Source organism: Monodelphis domestica, chromosome 1, assembly GCF_027887165.1.
Source record: "Monodelphis domestica isolate mMonDom1 chromosome 1, mMonDom1.pri, whole genome shotgun sequence".
NCBI classification, from domain to species: domain Eukaryota; kingdom Metazoa; phylum Chordata; class Mammalia; order Didelphimorphia; family Didelphidae; genus Monodelphis; species Monodelphis domestica.
The window spans coordinates 705,589,318-705,610,833 of record NC_077227.1 but is presented as its reverse complement, the minus strand read 5'-3'; the positions used below and the strand labels follow the sequence as shown (position 1 = coordinate 705,610,833).

General features: G+C 45.7%; 1 protein-coding gene across 1 annotated transcript; it reads left to right on the top strand.

The window, feature by feature from the left end:
* The first annotated feature begins 5,093 nt into the window (after nucleotides 1-5,093).
* Nucleotides 5,094-21,516, top strand: LOC100026086 (cytochrome b-245 light chain). Its single transcript, XM_056810786.1, has 6 exons — nucleotides 5,094-5,303; nucleotides 11,137-11,206; nucleotides 13,782-13,856; nucleotides 15,791-15,874; nucleotides 17,628-17,709; nucleotides 21,084-21,516. Exons 1-6 carry the CDS (start codon nucleotides 5,246-5,248, stop codon nucleotides 21,288-21,290), a joined length of 576 nt encoding a protein of 191 aa, XP_056666764.1. The 5' UTR covers nucleotides 5,094-5,245; the 3' UTR covers nucleotides 21,291-21,516.

The window sequence follows — 21,516 nt, the reverse complement described above, 5'->3', positions numbered from 1 at the left end:
AGAGACCAGCGGGTCACAGCCCCAGGGTTCAGCTTTCCATAAAAAAAGCATGGCAGAAATAGATCATTTCACCCCAGAAATAAGTGCTGGTGTGTACTCTGATCCAGCACTCTGTTGATTAGAATTCTGTTGTTAAAGGGCAGTTTCCATCTTTTGTGCATTGTAGTGATCATTGGTGTTCATCACAATGATGCCGGAGCTCCTGAATTTTCAGTGGAAGATGTGATTATAATCACACATCAGTGCTCTCATTCTAAATCAGTTATCACGTGCTCCCCTTCCATGGATTGCCAGTCCAAATATTTGATTATCCAGTTTTTTACCTTGTATTTTCTAACTGGAGCAGACATCTGCTATATAAGCATTACTGTAATCAGGGAAGTAAACTAACAAAGATTTAAGTCCAGAAAGATTTTCCCCCTATACTCCTATTTGTTACCTCACCTCAGAGGATGACCAGCCCCAGGTTAAGGAGATCCAGTGACTGCAAAGACAGCAGCCAGGGACTCAGAGATCCAAAGAGGTCTGAATGATGGTTGTGTAAACAGGCCAAGAGAAATCAATTGTGCACTTTTCCTAGATCACCAGTGAGGGTTCTGGGAAATTTTTTTTTTTCCCAAGTGAAAACAGCATAATGTAGCCCTCAGGAATTCAGACTGCAGCTCCAGAAGCCCTAGTTCCTTCTGTATCCTCCACTGATGATATGATTTCACTTCCTCCCTCCCTCCCTCCCTCCCTCCCTCCCTCCCTCCCTCCCTCCCTTCCTCCCTCCCTCCCTCCCTTCCTCCCTCCCTCCCTTCCTTCCTTCCTTCCTTCCTTCCTTCCTTCCTTCCTTCCTTCCTTCCTTCCTTCCTTCCTTCCTTCCTTCCTTCCTTCCTTCCTTCCTTCCTTCCTTCCTTCCTTCCTCCCTTCCCTCTTTCTTCTCTTCCTCTCCCTCCCTCCCTTCCTTCCCCTTCTGTCTTAGTATCACTTCTAAGACAAAAAAGTGGCAAGGGCTGGGCAGTTGGAGTTAGGTGACTTGCCCATATAACTAGAAAGCATCTGTGGCCATGTTTAATTTAGCTATTTCTGTCACTATAAAGAACTGCTTTTGGTTGGCTATTATGGTTGGTCACTTCAGATATCTCATCTGGACCTGTATAGTTTTCTAAACTTACAAACTAAAACATAAAAGGAAGTATTAATTTTTTTTAACCCATACCTTCAGTCTTAGAATCAATGCTAAATATCAGTTCCACAGCATAAGAGCAATAAGGGCTTGTGTGAATTTTAGATTTACTCCACCCTGCTTAGTCTTTAGAATTCTAGCAACGAGGAATCCCCCACTTAAGGATTAACTGTAGGGGAGGATGGTTGGTGACCCGCATGTGCTAGCAAGTGACAAATCAGAAACAACTGACTGACCCCCTGAACTGTCCTAAGCCAAGTTTAAGCCAGCATTGGTACATGTGAGACACAGGAAGTGATGTAAAGAACTGCCTTTATATTTTACATCACTTCCTTTGAGGGGGGCTTTTGTAACTTTTTGTGGTGGTTCTTGACTTGGAGGGCTTGAGCATGGAGACCTGAGACTGCTTCCTTTAGGCCACCATGTGGTGAGTGTTAAGGCTGAATCCTCTTTCCCTGGCTTTCTGAAGGCACCAGACTACAAGAAGGCCCCTCATCTTGGAGGAAGCCTTGTGGCTGGAAGGCAAGCTAGATTTAATATTCTGGGAAGGCCCCTTGGCTGAAGCCTCTGAACTCCCCCTAGCTCAGGCCAGGCTGGAGCAGTTCTTCCTTTTTTCTCTTTCTCCCTCATTCTTATTTTCTTCCTTTTATTGTAAATAAATCACCATAAAATTCTATTCTGACTTGAGTATTTCATTGGAATTTAGAATTTAAATCCCTGGCAACCATTAAATAATATATTCAGTCTCAACCCTAAAATTTACCCTTAACACTGGAGAATCCAGTCCAGTGACTTGTCCAGGGTCACACAGCTAGAAAGTTTTTGAAGCCAGATTTGAAGGAAAGCATTCATTTACAGGGGAAAAGGGGGTAGGTGGGTAGTTCTCGCCCTTTTTGCTGTTGTGACTCATATGACTGTTGTACTTCATATGACTAGTTTTGCAAACAGGACAGAATTATTCCTCTCCATCCTGCATGGGCACTAGTGGGAAGGGCCCTTTTCACAGGGCAAATGTCTCTACTAACTCCTGTGTATTTCAAGAGAATCAATAAATATTGTGAAACTGGGTAGCTCTGGATTGAGAGCTAGGCTTGGAGATGGGAGATCCTGGGTTCTGTAAAGGGGTAGAAAATGTGAGGGGTTTTTATAAAAGATTGAACTGGATTATCTAAGAATAGGGTTGCCAGGAATTTAATTAATTCCAAAGAGATTTATTTTAATAATTTATAAAATATAGAAAAAGTGAAAGTAAGAAAGCCAGAGAGGATAGAGTAAGGTATCTAACCTACACACTAAGTACTTGCTCTGACCCCTGGCTCAAAAATAGGCAGGGGAGTTTAGTCCTTAGCCAGAGAGACCTCTGCCCTTGTAGCCGAGGACCTGGGGATGTAGGGAGCCTCTCTCAAGAGGATAGGTCTCTCCTGAGGCTAGTCTCCAGAAAATCCAGGAAAGGAGTCAACCTTTCACTCACCATGTGTCAATCCAAAGTCCAGTTCAAGGACAGTCTCATCAAGTGTAGGATCTCAGGTCCAGTCAGCAGATTCTTCATCAGCCTCCAACTCGAACTCAACTCCAGAAGAACTCCCCACAGGAAGTTGTAACTCCTTTTTAAAGACACTTTATTTTGCATCACTTCCTGTGCCTTCCTCCACTTTTACATCTACCAATTACAGCTAAAGCTTTGCTTCTGACTGCAGTCAATTCTGATTTGTCACTCACTATTGCACTCGTGGGTCAGACATCCCCCACTCAGTTGTGAGTGGGGTGTTTATACTTTCGATGATTCGATCTAAAAATGGGCAGGGGAGTTAGTCTTCCCAGTTCCAATCTGGCCTCAGACACTGGGCAAGTCACTTAGCCTTTACTGCTTTTCTGCCTTGGAGTCACTAGGTCCCGAGAGAGAACGGAGCAGTTTTAAAATAAAATTACAGATTGAGGAGGGCGTTTTTGATCAGGAGATTGTATTTTGGAACACATACAAGCCTTTGGATTACAAAGGATACTAATTAGGTTGAAGTCTAGTTACCAAACACATTCCCTCAGAAATCTCTGTAGACCCCACGTTAAAAGCCCCAGTACTACAGAAAACCAGAGGTGCAGCTCTTGAGATGCTGTAGTTAATTTTAGGGCTTGCCACACAGGTATGTGTGCTGAGGCCAGTTTTTCCCCAGCCCTCCCTGTTTGTTAAGGGCAGAACACCCTGGGGGGAAGGCAATTGTGACCCCCTTCCTTTGAGGGGTGGGGAGCTGGAGAGGGCTACCCCATGTCTAGAACCCTTTTCCTTCCTCCCCCTGCTTCCTGGCACCCAGAGGCCCCTTCAAGGCTCATCCAAAGGGCCTCCTCCAAGAAGTCTTTCCCAACCCTCTCAGTCATTAACTCTTCCCACTCCTAATTACTGTTGGTTTTGTGTCTATTTGGGTCCACAGCGGTGCCTCCCCCTACAAGGATGTAAAACCTCCGTTCTGTGTTTGTGTCTCGTCCCCCAGCACAGCATTGGACACCTCAGAGGCTCTTTATGGATGATGCCCATCCATTGTTTAGCTTCGGAGGACATTGGCGGTTGGCAGAGCTGTTGGTTTTTACACAAGAAAAAGTGTCAAATGGGTGGCAGCCTGGAGAGGAACTCCCAGAGTACATCTGTCCCTTCAGGAAATTGGCCAACTTCCCCCACACCCCAGGGAGAGCAGAGCCCCAGCCCCCCTCATCTCCAGGCTCCACTTCTTTACCTGGAGGGCCCCATATTTAATGGGGTAACAGTGATAAGGCGTTCTCTCCCGGAGTCCTCCACGACAGGGTAGCCTGACCTCCCCAGCCTGATTTTTTCATCTATCAAATGAAGAGACTCCAAAGTCCCCACCAGTTAAAAATCCTGGGAAGGGCCATTGGTCCCCCTCTCAGTAGTACCAGTATTATCCCATTTTACAGATAAACACCGGGAAGCCCAGCTCCTAGAGTCAGGGGGGTTCCCCGCTTTAGGGGTTCTTTCTCTGGCCTCCTGGAGATCCCCGCAGGCTGTGGGGTCCAGGGGAAGGAACCAGGGACCTGGGGACAGGAGCCCTGACTTTGAACCCAGGCCTAGATGGGCTCTGAGTCAGGAGGAAGCTCTAATTGTTCCCTAAACTTCAAGCATTGGTACTGGGAGAGAAGAATCATGTTCATCCGGAATTGTTATTTTATTTATTTATTTTAACCCTGACCTTCTGTCTTGGAATCGATTACCGTGCATTGGCTCCAAGGCAGAAGAGTGGTAAGGGCTAGGCAATGGGGGTCAAGTGACTTGCCCAGGGTCACACAGCTGGGAAGTGTCTGAGGTCACATTTGAACCCAGGATCACCTGTCTCTAGGCCTGACTCTCCACCCACTGAACCACCCAGCAGACCCCTATTTAATTGTTTTAAAGCCGGGCCTCGATCCATACCATGTATCAGTTCCAAGGCAGAAGAGCGGTAGGGCCGGGCAATGGGGGTGACGTTTTAATATAACATTTACCCAACCAGACCTTCCAGGACGGAGAGGATTGGGGATGCCCAGGAGCGGGGAGGCAGAAATGTTCCCCTTAGTTTAGGGAAAGCAGGGCGGGCGAGCTGAGCTTCAAACCGCAAAGACCTGAATTCAAGTCCCGTTGGAGTGAGTCTGGTCCACACGGAGCCGAAGAGTGGCGGCGAAGGTGGGAGAAGGAGTTTTCCTTCCGGGAGTTCCCCGTAGCGGGAAATGCCTCCCGGCTCTCGCTCCATACCCTCCGAGGGAGGAAGGGAGTGAGAGGGGCTCCGGCCATCGGGACCGGACAGGCTGGCGAGGTCGGTTTGATTCCAGGGATGGGGGCGCCCCGGAGCCCAGAGCCTGGGGGCTGGGGCGCAGGGGCACTGGGGGCGGGGAGGAAAACCAGGAGGAAGCAGCTCTGGGAGGCCAGGCCGGCCCCGGGGCGGGGCGCAGGGAGTGGCGGAGCCGGGTCCGGCTGCTGGGCGGCTCCGAGGCAGAGCCAGGCGTCCGCCGCCGCCGCTGCCAGCACCCGCCGCCGCCGTCTGCTCCTCCGCCTCCTTCAGCTGCCTGATCCCTCCGGGGCCGCTGCCCGCCGTGATGGGGCAGATCGAATGGGCCATGTGGGCCAACGAGCAGGCACTGGCGTCCGGCCTCAGTGAGTGCGTGTGCGTGTGAGTGTGCTGGGGAGTCTGGGGGGGCGGCTGCCAGCTCTTTCCCCGCCCCCTCTGGAGGCCCCGGGCTGGAAACTTTTTCGGTTCGGTTGTAATTTAACTTTGAGAAGCCCGAGGTGGGGGGGCCCGGGCCGAGATTGGGGACGGGAGGGGGACTGAAAGTGGGTGTCAAGCTCTGTGTGTGTGTGTGTGTGTGTGTGTGTGTGTGTGTGTGTGTGTGTGTGTGTGTGTGTGAGAAAGAGAGACAGACAGACAGAGACAGAGACAGAGAGAGAGACAGAGAGAGAGACAGAGAGACAGAGAGAGACAGAGACAGAGAGAGAGACAGAGAGAGACAGAGACAGAGAGAGAGGGGTGGGGGAAAGACAGAAAGGGGTGGGGGGAGAGGAGGGAGGGGGAGAGAAAGAGACAGAGAGAGAAAGGAGAGAAACCGAAAGACGAGAGACAGGGAGGGAGAGAGGGGAAGAAGGGGAGAAAAAGAGTAGGGGGGAGGGAGAGAGAGGGGGAAAAGAAGAGGAGAGAGAAAGAAATAGAGAAAGGGAGGGGGAGGGAGGGAGGGACAGACAGACAGACAGACAGAGGGTCGTAGTGAGAGACGTTGCTAGGGTTTGAGCCTCAGAGATTGTGCCAGGGGTAAAGGCTTGAGTTAGGGGCGCAAACAGGAGGGGGAAGGAGAGAGGGAAGAAGACTGACTGAGCTCGGAGGTCCGGCCATAGGTTAAGGTATACCAGGGAAACGCGGGTGGGGGGGGGGGGGGGCTCGATCAAGAATGGCTGGAGCCCCTTCGTGGCCCACCTTCCCAAAGCCGCATTTCATTCTGATCTTCAGGCAGACAAGTGGGAGGGAAGCTGCTGCCTCTCTGAGGTTGAGGAAGTAAAAGTAAAATGGGGAAGTGGGGGTTTTCTCCCGCCAGTCTGTTCTTCTCTGCCCTTCTCTTCCCCCTCTTCCTTGTGGTTTCTGGCCGGGTCACCCCCCTCCTGCTAAGCCTGGGAAAGTCCCGTCTGCTTGTGCGGAACTTTTGTGCCTTGAGCTCTGTCTCCTGAGAGGCTCCTGTGTAGAAGCAGAGGCCCCCTTTCCACCCAGGATTGGGGGGTGCTCCAGCAGTCCAAGGACTTCGAAACCTAAACTGGAGCCCTCCCAAGGCCCCTCCAGGTCCTTGGATTGTAGTTCTCCAACCCCTCTTCCCCCAAAACAAACAGCTCCAGATGCTCTGGGCAGCTACCACAATGCAGGGCTGTCTGTACTTTCATAGAGACCAAAGAAAGAAGCTATTTGGGTCTAGACCCCGTCTAAGATCTCAAGGTTTAGAACTGAGAGGAACCTCACAGATGAAGTCTCATTTTACAGATGAAAAACAGGCTTTGAGGATAACATAGATTGCTCAAGATTTCCCAGCTAGTTAGAGGCAGAGGTGGGATTTGAACTCAGTTCCTTTGACTCCACTGTAACCCGTGACGGTGGCAAGAAAGGTCTTTGGGAGCCAGCAGACTGTGTGGTCCCCAAGACAGCAATGATAGACTCTCCAAGCTAGAAGGCTCTTGGGCTTCATGAAGCCATAGGATTGTAGAGACCAGCTAAACCAAGAAGCTTGGCAGTTCCAGGAGCCGATGCCCTGTGTTCTCTGCCCCTCTAGCATCTTCCTTTCTTCCTCAGGAGTCTGATCTCATTTCTTTCAGTCTAAATGGGAACGTCAGCCTGAGTGGGCAGTGATTCCTCTCACAGGGGAAAAAGGAGCCTGCTCTTGCTCTGTCGAAGAAGGGGCTTTATCCATCCCTGTGAGAGGAGGCAGGGAAGGGGGCAAAGGACTGTGGGAAGGCAGGACTCTTACCTTTGAGACTTGCCAACTCAGCCTACTCAGAGCTGAGAAGCCTCAGGCAGAGTGGGCTGAAGTATCCCCCCTCTCAGCTGAGCACCTACTTCCCTGATGGTTACCTCCAACCCTCCAGTAAAGAGAGGTGCCCATTCCACCTTGCTTAACTACTCTGGGCACCAAGTGGGAACCAGCCTGGGCTAGTGGTTGGAGGGTGCTTTCTTAGAAACTTGGGGTCTGGGATCCCCACCAACCATAAACCCTAGGAGCTGTCAAGCCTCTGTTCAGGGAATGCAAGTCTCATTTATCCCCATTTTACAGAGGGAAATGACTGACGCCCAAGTCATAAAGTCAGTTAGTAAGAAGCAGAGCCAGAATTAAATCCTAGGGCTTGTGACTTGTATGATTCTTTGTACTTTGGACCATTCTAGGAGCCTTAAACTGGAACGGCTTTTAGCAAGCCCCAATCATTGGGGCCTTCTTTTTTTTTTTTAATTGTGAAGGATAATTATTCTTAACTGAATGAGCCCTTGTTCCTGCCAATGAAATGGAACAGGAAAAAAAAAAAGAAAAAACTCTTTGAAGATTCTGAAATTCAGGTGCCAGGAAAACAGGAAGAGCCCCCAAAATAAATGGTAACTGAGAAACCCTCCCAAAACAAATGATAACATGAATGGAGTTCAAGTTTTTCAGTAGTGGACCACATGATCTGAAATCTGTATGTGTTTTGAATGCTTGATTTTACTTTTTCTTCTTAAAAAATAAAATAAAATTTATTTATTTATGTTAAATTAAATTAAAATGTCAAATCAAGATAAATTTCTTTAAATTCTTATTTCTTTAAATTAAATTAAAATTTCTTAAATCAAATCTATTTAAATTAAATTGAAACTTTAAAGATAAGACTAAATAATCCAAATTAATTTAAAATTGAATTTTTCTTTATTTAAATTTTTAAAATTTAAATTAAATTTTATTTAAATTAAGTCTTTTGTTTTTATGTTGCTTACATTTCCCCTCTTATTTCTCCCCTTTTTCTTCCAGATAGCCACCTCATTTAAGAATTGTTTTTAAAAAGAGAAGAGAAAAAAATGAGCAAAACTAATACATACCAAAAATAATCTGAAAATATTTGTAGTGTTCAACATTTGTGTCCCTCCTACCTCAGCAAAGGAGTAGAGAAAGGCATCTTCTATCTTTTCTTTGGGGCTAACTGCATGAACCATAAACTTTTCTTTTTTTAAACCATAACCTTTAAAAACCCTCTTTTATTGATATCTTAAAAAAAATAATTTCTTAATTATTCTCTGAGAGATACTCTTCCTTATAATGAAGAAAAAATAGTTAAGCAGAACAAGCCAACTTGTGGAAAGTATGTGAAAGTAGTCCACCACCTTTCTACTGAGGACTGTTGAAGCACCTGTGGATCTGGGCATCGATAAGGGTTTGAATGCTTGTTTACCAGTCAGACAAGAGCGGTCCAGGGAACAGATGCATCCACTTGCTTCATATAAGAGAAGGATTCTGGGTTCAGTGCTAGTCACTGATTGTTCTTGATCAAGGCAATGAGAATACTGATACTTAACATTTTCCCTTCCTTCCTTTCTTCTTTCCTTCCTTCTTTCCTTCCTTCATTCCTTCCATTCTTCTTTTCCTTCCATCCTTCCTTCCTCCCATCCTTCCTTCCATTCTTCCTTCTAGCCTTCCTCCCTTCTATCCTCCCTTCTTTACATCCATCCTTTCTTGCTTCCTTCCATCCTTCCTTCCTTCCATTCTTTCTTCCTTCTAGCCTTCCTCCCTTCCATCCTTACTTCATTCCTTCTATCCTTCCTTCCTTCCATCCATCCTTTCTTGCTTCCTTCCATCCTTCCTTCCATCTTCCATTCATTCCTTTTTTCCTTCCTTCCTTCCATCCTTCCTTCTATCCTTCCGTCCTTACATCCATCCTTCCTTGTTTCCTTCCATCCTTCTTTCCTCCTTCCTTCCATCTTTATTTAGAATTGATACTGTGTATTGGTTCCAAGGCAGAAGAGCAGTAAAGGCTTGGTGATAGGGATTAAGTGACTTGTCCAGGATCACACAGCTAGGTAGTGTCTGAGGCCAGGTCTGAACTCAGGACTTCTCTCAAGGTCTGGTTCTTTAGCCACTGAGCTACCTGAGTGAGACTGAAAAAGTCCCCTCCCTTCTCGGAGCCTTTTCTAGAAGATGAGTATTCTTCCCTTGCTGACTTCACAGAGTGGTTGGGGGGTAAAGTGCTTTGTAAACCATTATCGAAGGTTTGCTACTATCCATCTGGAACTTAACAGTTTGGCAGAGTTCTCTTTGGGGAAACTAAGCACGTGGTTGCCCAGCAGATAAGTGTGTGGCGAGATAGAGCTTGACTGAAGGCTGGCCCTCTATCCAAGATGCTTCCCACATGTCATTAATTACTATAATCATCATCATAATATAATATAACCACATGTTAATAATATAATATACTGATAATAATTAGTATAATTAACATTATGCTTAAATAATATAATTTTAGAGCAGTGTATTACTAATATTACTAATTGTTGTTCAGTCATTTTCAGTTGTGTCTGACTGACCCCACTTGGGATTTTCTTGGCAAAGATACAAGAATGGTTTGCCATGTCCTTCTCCAGCTCATTTGACAAATGAGGCAGACAGGGTTAAGTGACTTGCCCAGGGTCACACAGCTAGGGAGTGCCTGAGGTCACATTGCAGCTCAGGTTTTCCTGACTCCAAGTCAATGCTCTCCCCATTGTACCACCTAAAGATTGCGCACTACATGGATAACTGAATGAGTCTTATTTCCTCTCTAAGCCTCAGTTTCCTTAGTTATCAAATGAAGGGTGATGGTCTCAAGAGGGAAGCAAGAGCTAACTTTCCTGGAGAATATGCTTCAGCCTACTTTGCTCAAGGCTTTTCAGTGTTGGGTTAAATAGAACCGCCACATTTCCAGGGCAAGGAATACTGCCCCTCCACTTTGCCCTCTCCTCTGCTATCCATCCCAATCCTCACTGATGCCCAAGAGAATTCTTCTCACAGGCATAGGCAATGTCCCTGCTTCCACAGACCAAGTGAAAGCTCCCTCCAAGGAATCCCCTTGGGAGAGTGACCATTCTCAGACCCAAATAAATGAGATCAGAAGTCCGAGGATGAGAGAAAGACAGAGAACACAGGGCAGTGGACTCCTGGAAGTGGGAGAAGAAAGGGCAAGCGCTCAGCTTCTAAGCTTAGATGGACTCTTCAGTCCAATGACTTCGTGCAGCCAAAGGTCCTTCCAATTCTGATATTCTCTGACCCTGCTGCCTTATGGGATCACACCGTCTGCTGCCTTCCAAGGTGTGTGTGTGTGTCTGTGTGTAGGGGGAGATGTGACCACCTTCCCAATCAGACAGACATCAGCAGAATCCAAGGTATTGGGTTGGATGTAGCCAGATGGGCTTTGTAAAAACTGATTGGTTGGAAAAATAGGAGAGATGAGGAGAGGGAGGATGAAGGGAGGGAGGGCAAGGGGAGAGGGAGAGGGAAAAGGAGAGAGAAAATAAGAAAGAGAGAACAAGAGAGAATATGAGAGAAAGGGAGAATTAGAATAAGAGAAAGAAGGGGAGAGAGAAAAAGAAAATGAGGGCAAGGGAGGAGAGCGGGAAAAGGAAAGAGAATTAGAATAAGACAGAGAGAGAGAAAGCCTTCGTATTCATACATTTAGCACATTTCTTAAGCACCTGTGATGTTTCAAGTGCTGTCCTAGGCCCTGGGAATGCAGTAAAACACCTGCCGCCCCCCCCCCCGGGGAAGCTTCTATTCTTTGAGGGAAAATAATATATGCACAGATAAATAAATACAAAATATATAGTCTGCCTTTCCAGGCTTGGGAAAGAAATGGACACTGTCTTCTGGGTCCCCCTTCTGTTCAGAGGTGACTCCCCCAGTGTATCCTGCTTTCCATTGGTTCCAGTCCCTTATCCCTGACTCAGTTTCTTTTTCTATTTCTGCAGTCCTCCTGAGTGGTGGCATTGTGGCGACAGCTGGGCAGTTTGTCCTGTGGCAGTTTGGTGCCTACTCGATGTATCCTTTTACATTCACACCCCACCCCACCCCACCCTTGCCTGTCACACTAATCCAGATGCTGAAGGACCTGCACCCAAACTGGACAAAGATTCCAGAACTTTGAGCTTCATTCTTTGTCAGACGTTACAGGAAAGCTGATGAATGATGGATGGTAAATCACAGAGAGGAAGGGGGCATCCACTAATAATAACAATAATAATGCTTATTTCCAAAGAGTGTTTTTGAGTTTGCAAACTTTTCTCACCATGAGGCAAGGACACAAATATGATTCTCCCCATCTACCTATGAGCCCTGGAAGCAAAGTCCAAAGCACTGGATTCTAATTCTGTTTCTAAAAGTCACTTACTGACAAAACAGTACTGGAAGTGAGTCACTTCACACATCTTGGGCCCCTAGTTCTCATTTGGATAATCTTTAAGAACCCAATCCTAACTTTCTCTATTTCTGTGAGGAAACAAAGCTGAAGAAGGAATTTGGGCATAAGAACCCTGAATGCCAGAACTGGAGGGAGCATTGAAACAAAAGTTGTTATAGTTGGAAGGGACCTTAGAACATTCTTTATTGAGGTCACAGCTCTTTGGAGTTTGGTTTTGTCCTCTTTTCCCATAGCCTCTGAAGGGAGAAGTCTGTTGTGAATGAGGTCCCTTGGAAGTGGATTGAGGTCTTGGCTTGGCAGACTGTGATGTTCCCTGTCCCCGTTGTAGCTACACCTCTGTTATTGCCCTGTCCCAGAGGCATCTGTCAGAAGAAAAGGAAGATGGGGGTAGGAATCATTTGTCAAATGCTCTGTCCTAGGTCTAGTGCTGAAGTCACAGGGGAATTCCTGTGTCCCTTATGTGCTGTGTGAAAATTTTTCTGGAACTTGTAACAAATAGAAATCAGGGAATACCAGAGCTGGAAGAGGCCTTAGAACAGAGAATTTCAGAGCTGGGAGGAGCCTTAGAACAGAGAATGTCAGAGCTGGAAGAGATTATTAGAACAGAGAATGTCAGAGCTGGAAGAGATTATTAGAACAGAGAATGTCAGAGCTGGAAGAGATTATTAGAACAGAGAATGTCAGAGCTGGGAGGAATCTTAGAACAGAGAATTTCAGAGCTGGGAGATACCTTAGAACAGAGGATGTCAGAGCTGGGAGGGGCCTTAGAACAGAGAATGTCAGAGCTGGAAGAGATTATTAGAACAGAGAATGTCAGAGCTGGAAGAGATTATTAGAACAGAGAATGTCAGAGCTGGAAGAGATTATTAGAACAGAGAATGTCAGAGCTGGAAGAGATTATTAGAACAGAGAATGTCAGAGCTGGAAGAGATTATTAGAACAGAGAATGTCAGAGCTGGAAGAGATTATTAGAACAGAGAATGTCAGAGCTGGGAGGGAGCTTAGAACAGAGAATGTCAGAACTGGAAGAGATATTAGAACAGAGAATGTCAGATCTGGGAGGGACCTTAGAACATAGACTGTGAGTTGGAACCTTAGAATTTAAGAGCTAAAAGGAAACTTACAACACAAAACAGTATTGGAAGAGACCTTAGAATTCATCAGAAAGAGGAATGGTCCTGAGAACAGAGAACATAAAAATTGGAAAAGACTTTTTAGAACATAGAATGCCAGAGCTAGGAGGGAACACAGAATACACCATCAGAGCTAGAGTGATCCTTTGAGATCACCTACTTCAAGTTTATGGATCCCTTTCACAAGTAAAGAAACCAAGACCCCACTTTCCCAAAGCTAGTTAATGGCAGAGCTGAGGCTAGAGCTACCTTGACCTGTGTTCTTTCTTCTACACCACATTCTGCCCCTCTGCTGCTGCCTTCGTTCTTGATTTTTTTGTATCTTTTAAAATTCCATTTTATTTTGTTTTCAGTTCTAAGTTCTCTCCTTCCTCTTAACCTTTCCCTCCCCATTGAGAAAGCAAGAAAAATAAAACCCATTTCAAAAAGGTATAATTATGTAAAACAAATTTTTACATTAGTTGTGTTGGGGGGGGAGAGAAGCAAATATTTTTCAGTTTACCCTCTAAGCCCATCAGCCCTCTATTAGATGGGCAGCATGTTTCATCATGAATTCTTTGGAATTGTGTTGATCTGAGTTCCTGAGTCTTGCAGAATTGGTTATCTTTATCATCTTGTAGTTACTGTATAAATGGTTCTTCTGATTCTGCTCACTTCACTTTGTATCAATTCATATAAGTCTTCTCAGATTTTTTTTCTGAAACCATCTCCTACATCAGTTCCTACAGCATAATGTTGCCCTCTTTCTCAGAACATCCCACTCTAGCCAGTAATGGGCCTGAATTCCTGGGTCCTGGTTGAGACTCTGTCTAGACATTTTTGTTAGAGATGCCATCTTCTCCTGGCCTTTCTGGACTCCTCCTCCAGGGGCTATGACCTAGGTAGGTTCCTCTTCATGTACCCCACCAGAGCCATTGGTGGGCAGATCTGTAGGCTGAGCTGGATGAGTCAGGACATAGGATTATAGCATCATCAGTCACACTCTGGAAGGTGCCACCAAGATCTTCTGGTTCAACCCCTTCATTTCCCAAAGATGAAACTTCCCTTGACTTAGATCCCTAAGTGTGGCTGGAGTTTTCATCTGCCTGCTGGAGTACCCTCGGGGCAAGAGGAAAAAGGGCTCCACCATGGAGCGGTGGTAAGCTCCCTCCTTTGTTTATCATGGGTGAGATCTTTAGGGACTTTCTAGGCCACTTTTGCCCTGCTGTCTGAGCCAGGAAGAACTGAGAACTCTCCCAACCTCTTGTCAGCAAATATTAGATCTAAAGATTTGACTGATGTTTCCTCCTACAGAAAGACCCATTACCTCTTGAGAATGGGAGCCAGCTACTTAACAAACCCTTTTTGGTTGCTTATACCCAAAGTGACTAGCAAGAATAATATACGTAATATAATAATAATATACAAGAGAATAATACCTCTGCTCTCACAGAGCTCATCATCTCTTAAGGGAGAGCTGGCTTTAGGAATTCAAAGAGGGAGGTGGAGGAATATTGAAAGTGGTCAAAGGAATAATAGGACTTTAACTGGGTTTTAAAGGCTAGATAGAGTTTGTATGGATGGATATGGGGGAGGGAAGAGAAGGGGAGAAGAGAGTTAAATTCTAGACAGAGAACAGCGCTAGTCAGACATTTGACATTCCTATAGTAGACCATAATGGAGAGTGGGTGAGTGAGAGAATTCCATCCCAACCCCTTTATGAAGCTTCTTTTCAACCCTCCTAGTTCACAGTGATGAATCCCTTTTCTAAACCTGCAATGCACTTTGTCTGTAATTGATTCAACAAATATATATTGATCAGTACAAATCAGCACCTCTAATATATTGTTGTTTATTGCTCCCTATTCCCTGTGTGTTAATTAAAAAAAACTCTTAAATCTGTCTTAGAATCAATACTGTGTATTGGTTCCAAGGGGTAGGCAGTTAGATCTTGCCTCATCCATCATTGGCTCCCCAAAGTCCTGGGCATATAGTAGGTGGTCAGGAAATTCATTCTTGAATAAATGGTGCAGTGAGAATGACTCAATGCAAACTCATCCTCATTCCTGGAAAAATAGATACCCTATTGACGCATATAGCATTCTCAGTCTCCTATCTATCTATCTATCTATCTATCTATCTATCTATCCATCTGGCTGTCTATCTCTCTATATCTCTCTCTACCTATCTCTCTCTTTCTCTTTCTCTCTGTCCATCTATCCATCATCTATCCATCCATCCATCCATAATTCATCCATTCATCCATCCATCTACCTATATATTTTTCTATACCTAGCTCTATCTGCCTCTCTCTCTCTTTCTCTCTTCCTCTCTATCCATCCATCCATCTATTTGTCTGTCTATTTGTCTATCCATTCATCCATCTCTCTCTGTCTCTCTTTCCATCTATCCATCCATCGATCCATCATTTGTCTATTCATCCATTCATCCACCCATCTATCTACATATTTCTCTCTAACTAGCTCTATCTGCCTCTCTCTTTCTCTATTTCTCTCCATCCATCCGTCTCTCTCTCTTTCTCTGTCTCTACAGCTCTCCATCTCTCTCTTTCTCTCTCTGTTTCTCTGTCTCTGTCTCTGTCTCTCTTTCTCTCTCTCTCTGTCTCTCTCTCTGTCTCTCTCTCTCTCTCAATCTTCATCCTTCCCACTTCTGTCCACACAAACTCTGCCCAACCTTCAAGAGCCAGTTGAAATCCTGTATTTTATTTCCCTGACCACTTCTCCATTCATAGAGACCTACTTCCCCAGAATTGATGATAAGTTCCATGAGGGAAGAACTATTATTGGTTTGTATTTTACATAGTTCTAGGTGTGTAGGACTCAGGAATGATTCATGGAGTCTAGCTCCATTTCCCAATGGAGCACCTAGGAGGTGAAGGTCATGGGAGAGCCCATTGGCCATTTCTTCAGAGCCAGTATTCACTCACAAAGTGGGCATTACATGGCATGCTCATTGGAAGCTTTCCTTGGCTGACAGATTTCTCATAAGAAGGACATCAGGGGCCACCAGGAAAGTCAATGTTTGGGCACGGGGACCTTTCTCCCACATGCATTTCTTTCTTCTCTTGTCCAGTGGTCAGAAGTACCTGACAACTGTGGTAAAGGCATTTGGACCCCTGACTAGGAACTACTATGTCCGAGCCATCCTACACCTCTGGTGAGTAGAACCTACCTGCCTGAGGCAGGGGAAGGGCAGGTTTCTAAAGGAGAGTAAGAATATAAGTTGGTCCCCTCTAGCAAAGTTGGGTCAGTGATCAGGGGAGACCCCTGGGCTCAAGACTCCTGGGTTCTTTACCCCTTCCATCCTTGGACATCTTCCCTGCCTGATTTTAGATGCTGAACAAGGTTTCCTAGATAGGCTATGTTCTAGGGTGACTGACCTTGCAGAAGGACCAAGGCTCCCTTGTTCCTGGCTCTATACCTTGTGATACATGCCTAGGTCTCTTCCTTCTCATCCCTTCATCTTGTCCTCTAGAGGGGTTTGAGCAATACTGCTGCTTTGTACTTTTCCATTGGGGGAAATGTAATGCTTCAATTCAGTCCAGTTTAGGGTCAGATAGGTGGCTCAGTGGATTGAGAACCAGGCTGGAGTCAAGAGGACTTGGGTTAAAATCTGTCCTCAGATATTTCTACCAATATGATCCTGGGCAAGTCACTTAACCACAGTTGCCTAGCCCTTATCCCTCATTCACCTTGAAACCAATACAAAATATTGATTCTAAGATAGAAGGTAAGTTTTTTTTAAGATACCAGGAATGGACAGTTAGGTGGCTCAGTGGATAGTCAGACCTGGAGATGGGGGGGGGGGTGTCCTGGGTTCAAATCTGGCCTCAGATAGTTCCTAGATATGTGATCCTGGGCAAGTCACTTAACCCCAACTTCCTAGCCCTTACGTCTCTTTTGCCTTAGAACCAGTATTTAGTATCAATTCTATGACATAAGATAAGGTTTTTGAAAAAGAAAAAAAAATATATATATATATAGTGGCTCAATATAAGGAAAATGACTTTCTAACTAGGGTTAACTGAAAATGGAGTAATAATAATTTACATAGTACTTTAAGGTTTGTAAATTGCTTTGAAGATATTATCTTAGATTTCTCTTATAACAGCCCTAGGAAGTAGATGCTATCATTATCTCCATTTTACAGTTGAATAAACTGAGGCAGACAGGATAAATGATTTGCCTAGAATCAGTCACACAGTAAATACTGAAGGCTTGATTTTTCAAAAATCCTTACACTGAAGAGTGACATACCCAGTGTCACATAGTTAGGAAGTGTCTGAGACCCCTGAACCCAGGACTTCTTATCTCCAGGCCTGGCTCTCTATCCCCAAAGTGAAATGCTTATAAATATCAGTACTATAGAAATGCCAGGTGATACCATTTTCTATTTTTTCCTAAACACTTACCTTCCATCTTAGAATCAATATTAAATGTCAGTTCCAAGGCAGCAGAGTAGTAAGGGCTAGGTGATGGGAATTAAGTGACTTGCCCCAGGTCACATAGATAGGAAGTGTCTGAGGCAGATTTGAGCCCTTGACCTTGACCTGGCTCTCTATTCACTGAGCTAGCTAGTTGCACTAGGCTGGATTTAACTCAGGTCTTCTTCTGACTCCAGATTCTTCTCTCTGTCCACTGTAGCATCTTGCCTAGGAAGTATTAAATTTCTCATCTCTGAGGGTTTTACAGTGAAAGCAACCCAAGATGACCTTTGAGCTCTTTTCCTACTCCAAGATTCTATGAAGTAGCTTCATGAGACAGGCTGCAGAATGCCAGCAGATGTCCCCTGTAGCAGCACTCTTCCCTTATTGCCTAAGACCGTTAATCCTTCAGCATTGCCTGTACAATCTGTTCATCCCTAAAAAATATCTCTACATTGGTGATCCCTTTCTTTTGTCTCTCCACAGCTTGGCAGTACCTGCAGGTGTGCTATTAGCCACCATCCTGGGCACAGCCTGTCTGGCTATTGCAAGTGGTATCTATCTCCTGGTGAGTCCTATCTTGTGCAGACAAACACAACCCTCTCCCTGCTCTGAATCCCTTCTAACATCCCCATCTTGAAGTCATGGCATTTGGAAGTTAGAAGGGACCTATCCTAGAGTTGAGTTTTTTTCCTCACATTTTTCAAAGGAGGAAACTGAGCCTGGACCTGCTGAAGGTCTTACAGATGGTTAGTTACACAGCTGGGATTACATCCCAGTGTCTGCCATCTTTCCTGGCCTGGGGAGTGGTGGTGGTTGTTTTTCTCCCATATTGAAGACCAATTTACATATTTCTGTCTATCGTGCCAAATTTGTTCAGCAGTATCAAACTTGGGGCAGTTAGGTAGCTCAGTAGATAGAGTGCCAGCCCTAGAGGGAGGACCTGGGTTCTCATACATTTCCTGGCTAGGTGATTCTGGGTAAGTCACTTAACCCCCATTGCCTAGCCCTTACCACTCTTATGCCTTAGAACCAATAGAGTATCAATTCTAAGACAGAAAATAGGGGTTTTAAAAGAAGAGAAGAAAGATAGGAAGGGCCCAAGTTGTGAATTTAAATGTCAGAATGATTTTATTTTTTATTCTTAAGGTAATAGGGAGCCACTAGAGTTTATTGGGGGAGAGGAAAAGAGAATATCATAATTAGAAGGGAAGGGAGCCTAGGATTTCAGAGCTGGAGAAATCTTAGAACACAGGATGTCAGAACTGGCAAGACTGTAGAACATAAAATGTCAGAGTTGGGAGAAAGGGGAACATAGTAGGTATTTAATAAATGTCCACTGACTGACTGCATGATGTTGGGCAAGACAGAACCTCTCAGGACCCCAGCAAGCAATGCTAAAGTTATAGAGTGGCAAGTTTCCATACAATGAGTCTGGACCTCATCCCATAACTTCCCATCACTAGAACATACAAAGCATTGTGCTAGACAATAGAATACAAAGACAAAACCACCTGTGGCATGTAAATACAGTGTGGTATATTCACAGTTATATCAGGAGGGAGGGAGGAAGTGCTAATTGGGAAAAGGGAACAAAAATTAATTAAAAGACAGCTATGTTCCAGGCATTGTGCTGAATCTCATTGGATACTCACAACAAGCTTAGGTAGTGGTGGGGAGGTAAAAGCCATGGCCGTCTCCATTTTACAGATGAGGAAACTGAGGCACAGACAGAAGGTCAATGACTTGACCAAAGACAAACCGCTAGAAAGTAGCTGGAGCTATATTTGAACTCAGAGCTTTCTGACTTCAAGCTAAGCACTCTCTTCACCAACCCCACAATCTTAGTCATAAAACAAAACAAAACAGGAAGCTTAAAAGATTAGTCTGAAGAGAGAAGTCCTAGTAAGGAAGCTCCCTCTGGCATATGGGCACTTTCTCTGAAGTGTGGAGTCTTAGAGGACTGCTTGGGAAGGGCTTTTCTCCAAACCAAGTTTCCAGGAGGAACTCACCAGCCAGAGAAGGGGCCCCAAAGGACAGAGGGATGCTTCAGGGTGAAGAGGGGCACCTTCTTCCACATGTTGACCCCCAGGGCAGTGTGCTTCATTCACAAGCAGGGTCTTCCTTCTCCAGGCTGTCCCTCCTAGCCCCTGGAACAGACTGGCTCCAGAGGTCACTATTGCTAGCTTGATTCCAGTGTGGGCCAGTTAACTTCTAGAGGACCATGGACAGTACCCTTGCCTCTTCCAGAAAGTCAGGAATAGTGCCTCTGATCACTGTGACCCATTCAGTGCAAAATTATACTTGTTGGGGTGCAGGCAACTCAAAGTCTATGCCCCCTCTGCCAGTGAGCCAGCTATACCACAGCTATGTTGTTAACTCCATTTTCTAGAGTACTTTAAAATTTATAAATCTCTTTTGTTACAGCCACCCTGTGAAGTGGAGGTTTATTATACCCATTTTACAGAGTAGGAAACTGAGGCTCAGTGAGATTAGTGACTAGGCCTGTGCTCCACAATACCTCAGGGGACCCATAGCCTGCACTCTATCTCAAGAGTGCAGGAGTCTGTCAGGGGCAGTGCCCCTTCTCACCACCCATCCCACCCTCTGCTCCTGGGCTACCCCATAGTCACACAGTCAACAAACATTTAATTTCTTTTTAGTCCTGTTTCTCCCCTCTTTCTCTCCCTCCTCTACCCTTTGAGAAGGCAAGAAAAGCAAAATCCATTACAAATATGAATAGTCATGAAAACAAATTCCCTCATTAACCATGGAAAAAAGAAAGGAGAGAGGGAAGGAAGGAAGGAAAGAAGGAAAGGGAGAGAGGAATAGAGGGAGGGAGAAAGGAAGGGAGTGAGGGAAAAAGAAAGGGAGGGAGGGAAAAAGGAAGGGAGAAAGGAAGGAAGGAATAGAAAGGGAGGGAGGGAGGAAGGAGAAATAAATGCTTCAGTCTGAATTCCAGGTCCAGTAGTTCTCTGGAGGTGGGTACTTTATTGTGAGTTCTTTGAAATTATGATTGTTGATCTGAGTTCCTAAGACTTTCAGAGTTGATTCATTTTATAATATTCCAGCCAGCATTAATTAAGTGCTAGGATTACAGTGAAAGGCAAAACTAGTGTTTTCCCTCAAGGGTCACAGTCATAGAGGAAGACCACATGTAAATTATCCCAACTCTTCATTTTACAAATGAGGAAACTGAGGTCCAGAGAGGGAAGAAGATTGTCCAGGGCCACACAGACTTGGCTCTGGTTCCTCTGTCCAAGGCCAGGTGCTTTCTCCTGGTCCACCACACTGTGTCTCAAAGGACATTTGGTGGACCAGTCTTTGAGCCTTTATTAAATGTTTTCTGTATGCAAATCCCTGTGCCAGGGATAAAAAAACCCAAAAAAACAGGCAAAAATATGGTCACTGCTCTCAAAGAGTTTCCAGTCTAATGAAGGAGATAAAATGCAGATAACTAGATGCATAAAGATATGTACAGGAGGGGAAAGCTTAGTGGATTGAGAGCAGGACTAGAGATGGGAAGTCCTGGGTTCAAATCTGGCCTCAGACACTTCCCAGCTATGTGACCCTGGGCAAGTCTCTTAATCTCCATTGCCTAGCCCTTACCACTCTTCTGTCTTGGAATTGATACCCAATATTGGGTATTATAATAATAAGATGGAAGTTTGTTTTTTTAAGACGGATATAGGAAATGAGTGAAAAAGTACTGGATGGGGGGGGGGGGGGTAGGGGGGCGGGGAAGGGCCTCCAGTTTCTGGGGGAAGAAGATGGATGATACCCCTAAGAGGGAACAGGAATAATTCCAGAGCTGAGGATGGGGGAAGGGGGGAGTGCCGCTTCTGGGGCTGGGACCAGCTGTGATGGATGTCCCCTGCCCACAGGGGCTCTAGGGACACAGGCTCATGGCCTGCCCACCTATCCCTCGTTCCCCTTCTTCAGGCTGCAATCCGCGGAGAGGAGTGGAGGCCAATCGAGCAGAAACCCAAGGAGCGACTCCAGGTGGGGGCCACCATCAAGCAGCCGCCCAGCAACCCCCCACCCCGTCCCCCCGCGGAGGCCCGGAAGAAGCAGCCCGAGGAAGAGGCCGCGGTGCCCTCTGGGGGCCCCCAGGTGAATCCGGTTCCGGTGACGGATGAAGTCGTGTAGAGACCCTTGAATGGGTAGAGCCCCACCTCCGCCTCACGCACTCCTACAAATGACCACCAGAGGGCAGAAGGCACCCAAGCCCGGCGCAGCAGGCAGCTGGGACGGGAACCTCCGTGTCAGCTATTGGCCCCGGGGGCAGAGCCTGCCCTATTTCCCTTCTGTCTTCATCCTTACTCACAGTTTCCAGTTGCAATGCATATTTTGTAATAAATGCACCGCGGTAAAA

Bases quoted from the DNA above. Each gene is read 5' to 3' on its own strand.
- LOC100026086 (XM_056810786.1), top strand. From the start codon at position 5,246: ATGGGGCAGATCGAATGGGCCATGTGGGCCAACGAGCAGGCACTGGCG. The intron at 5,304-11,136 runs GTGAGTGCGTGT...CTATTTCTGCAG, and splicing joins GGCACTGGCGTCCGGCCTCA to TCCTCCTGAGTGGTGGCATT. The intron at 15,875-17,627 runs GTGAGTAGAACC...GTCTCTCCACAG, and splicing joins CGAGCCATCCTACACCTCTG to CTTGGCAGTACCTGCAGGTG.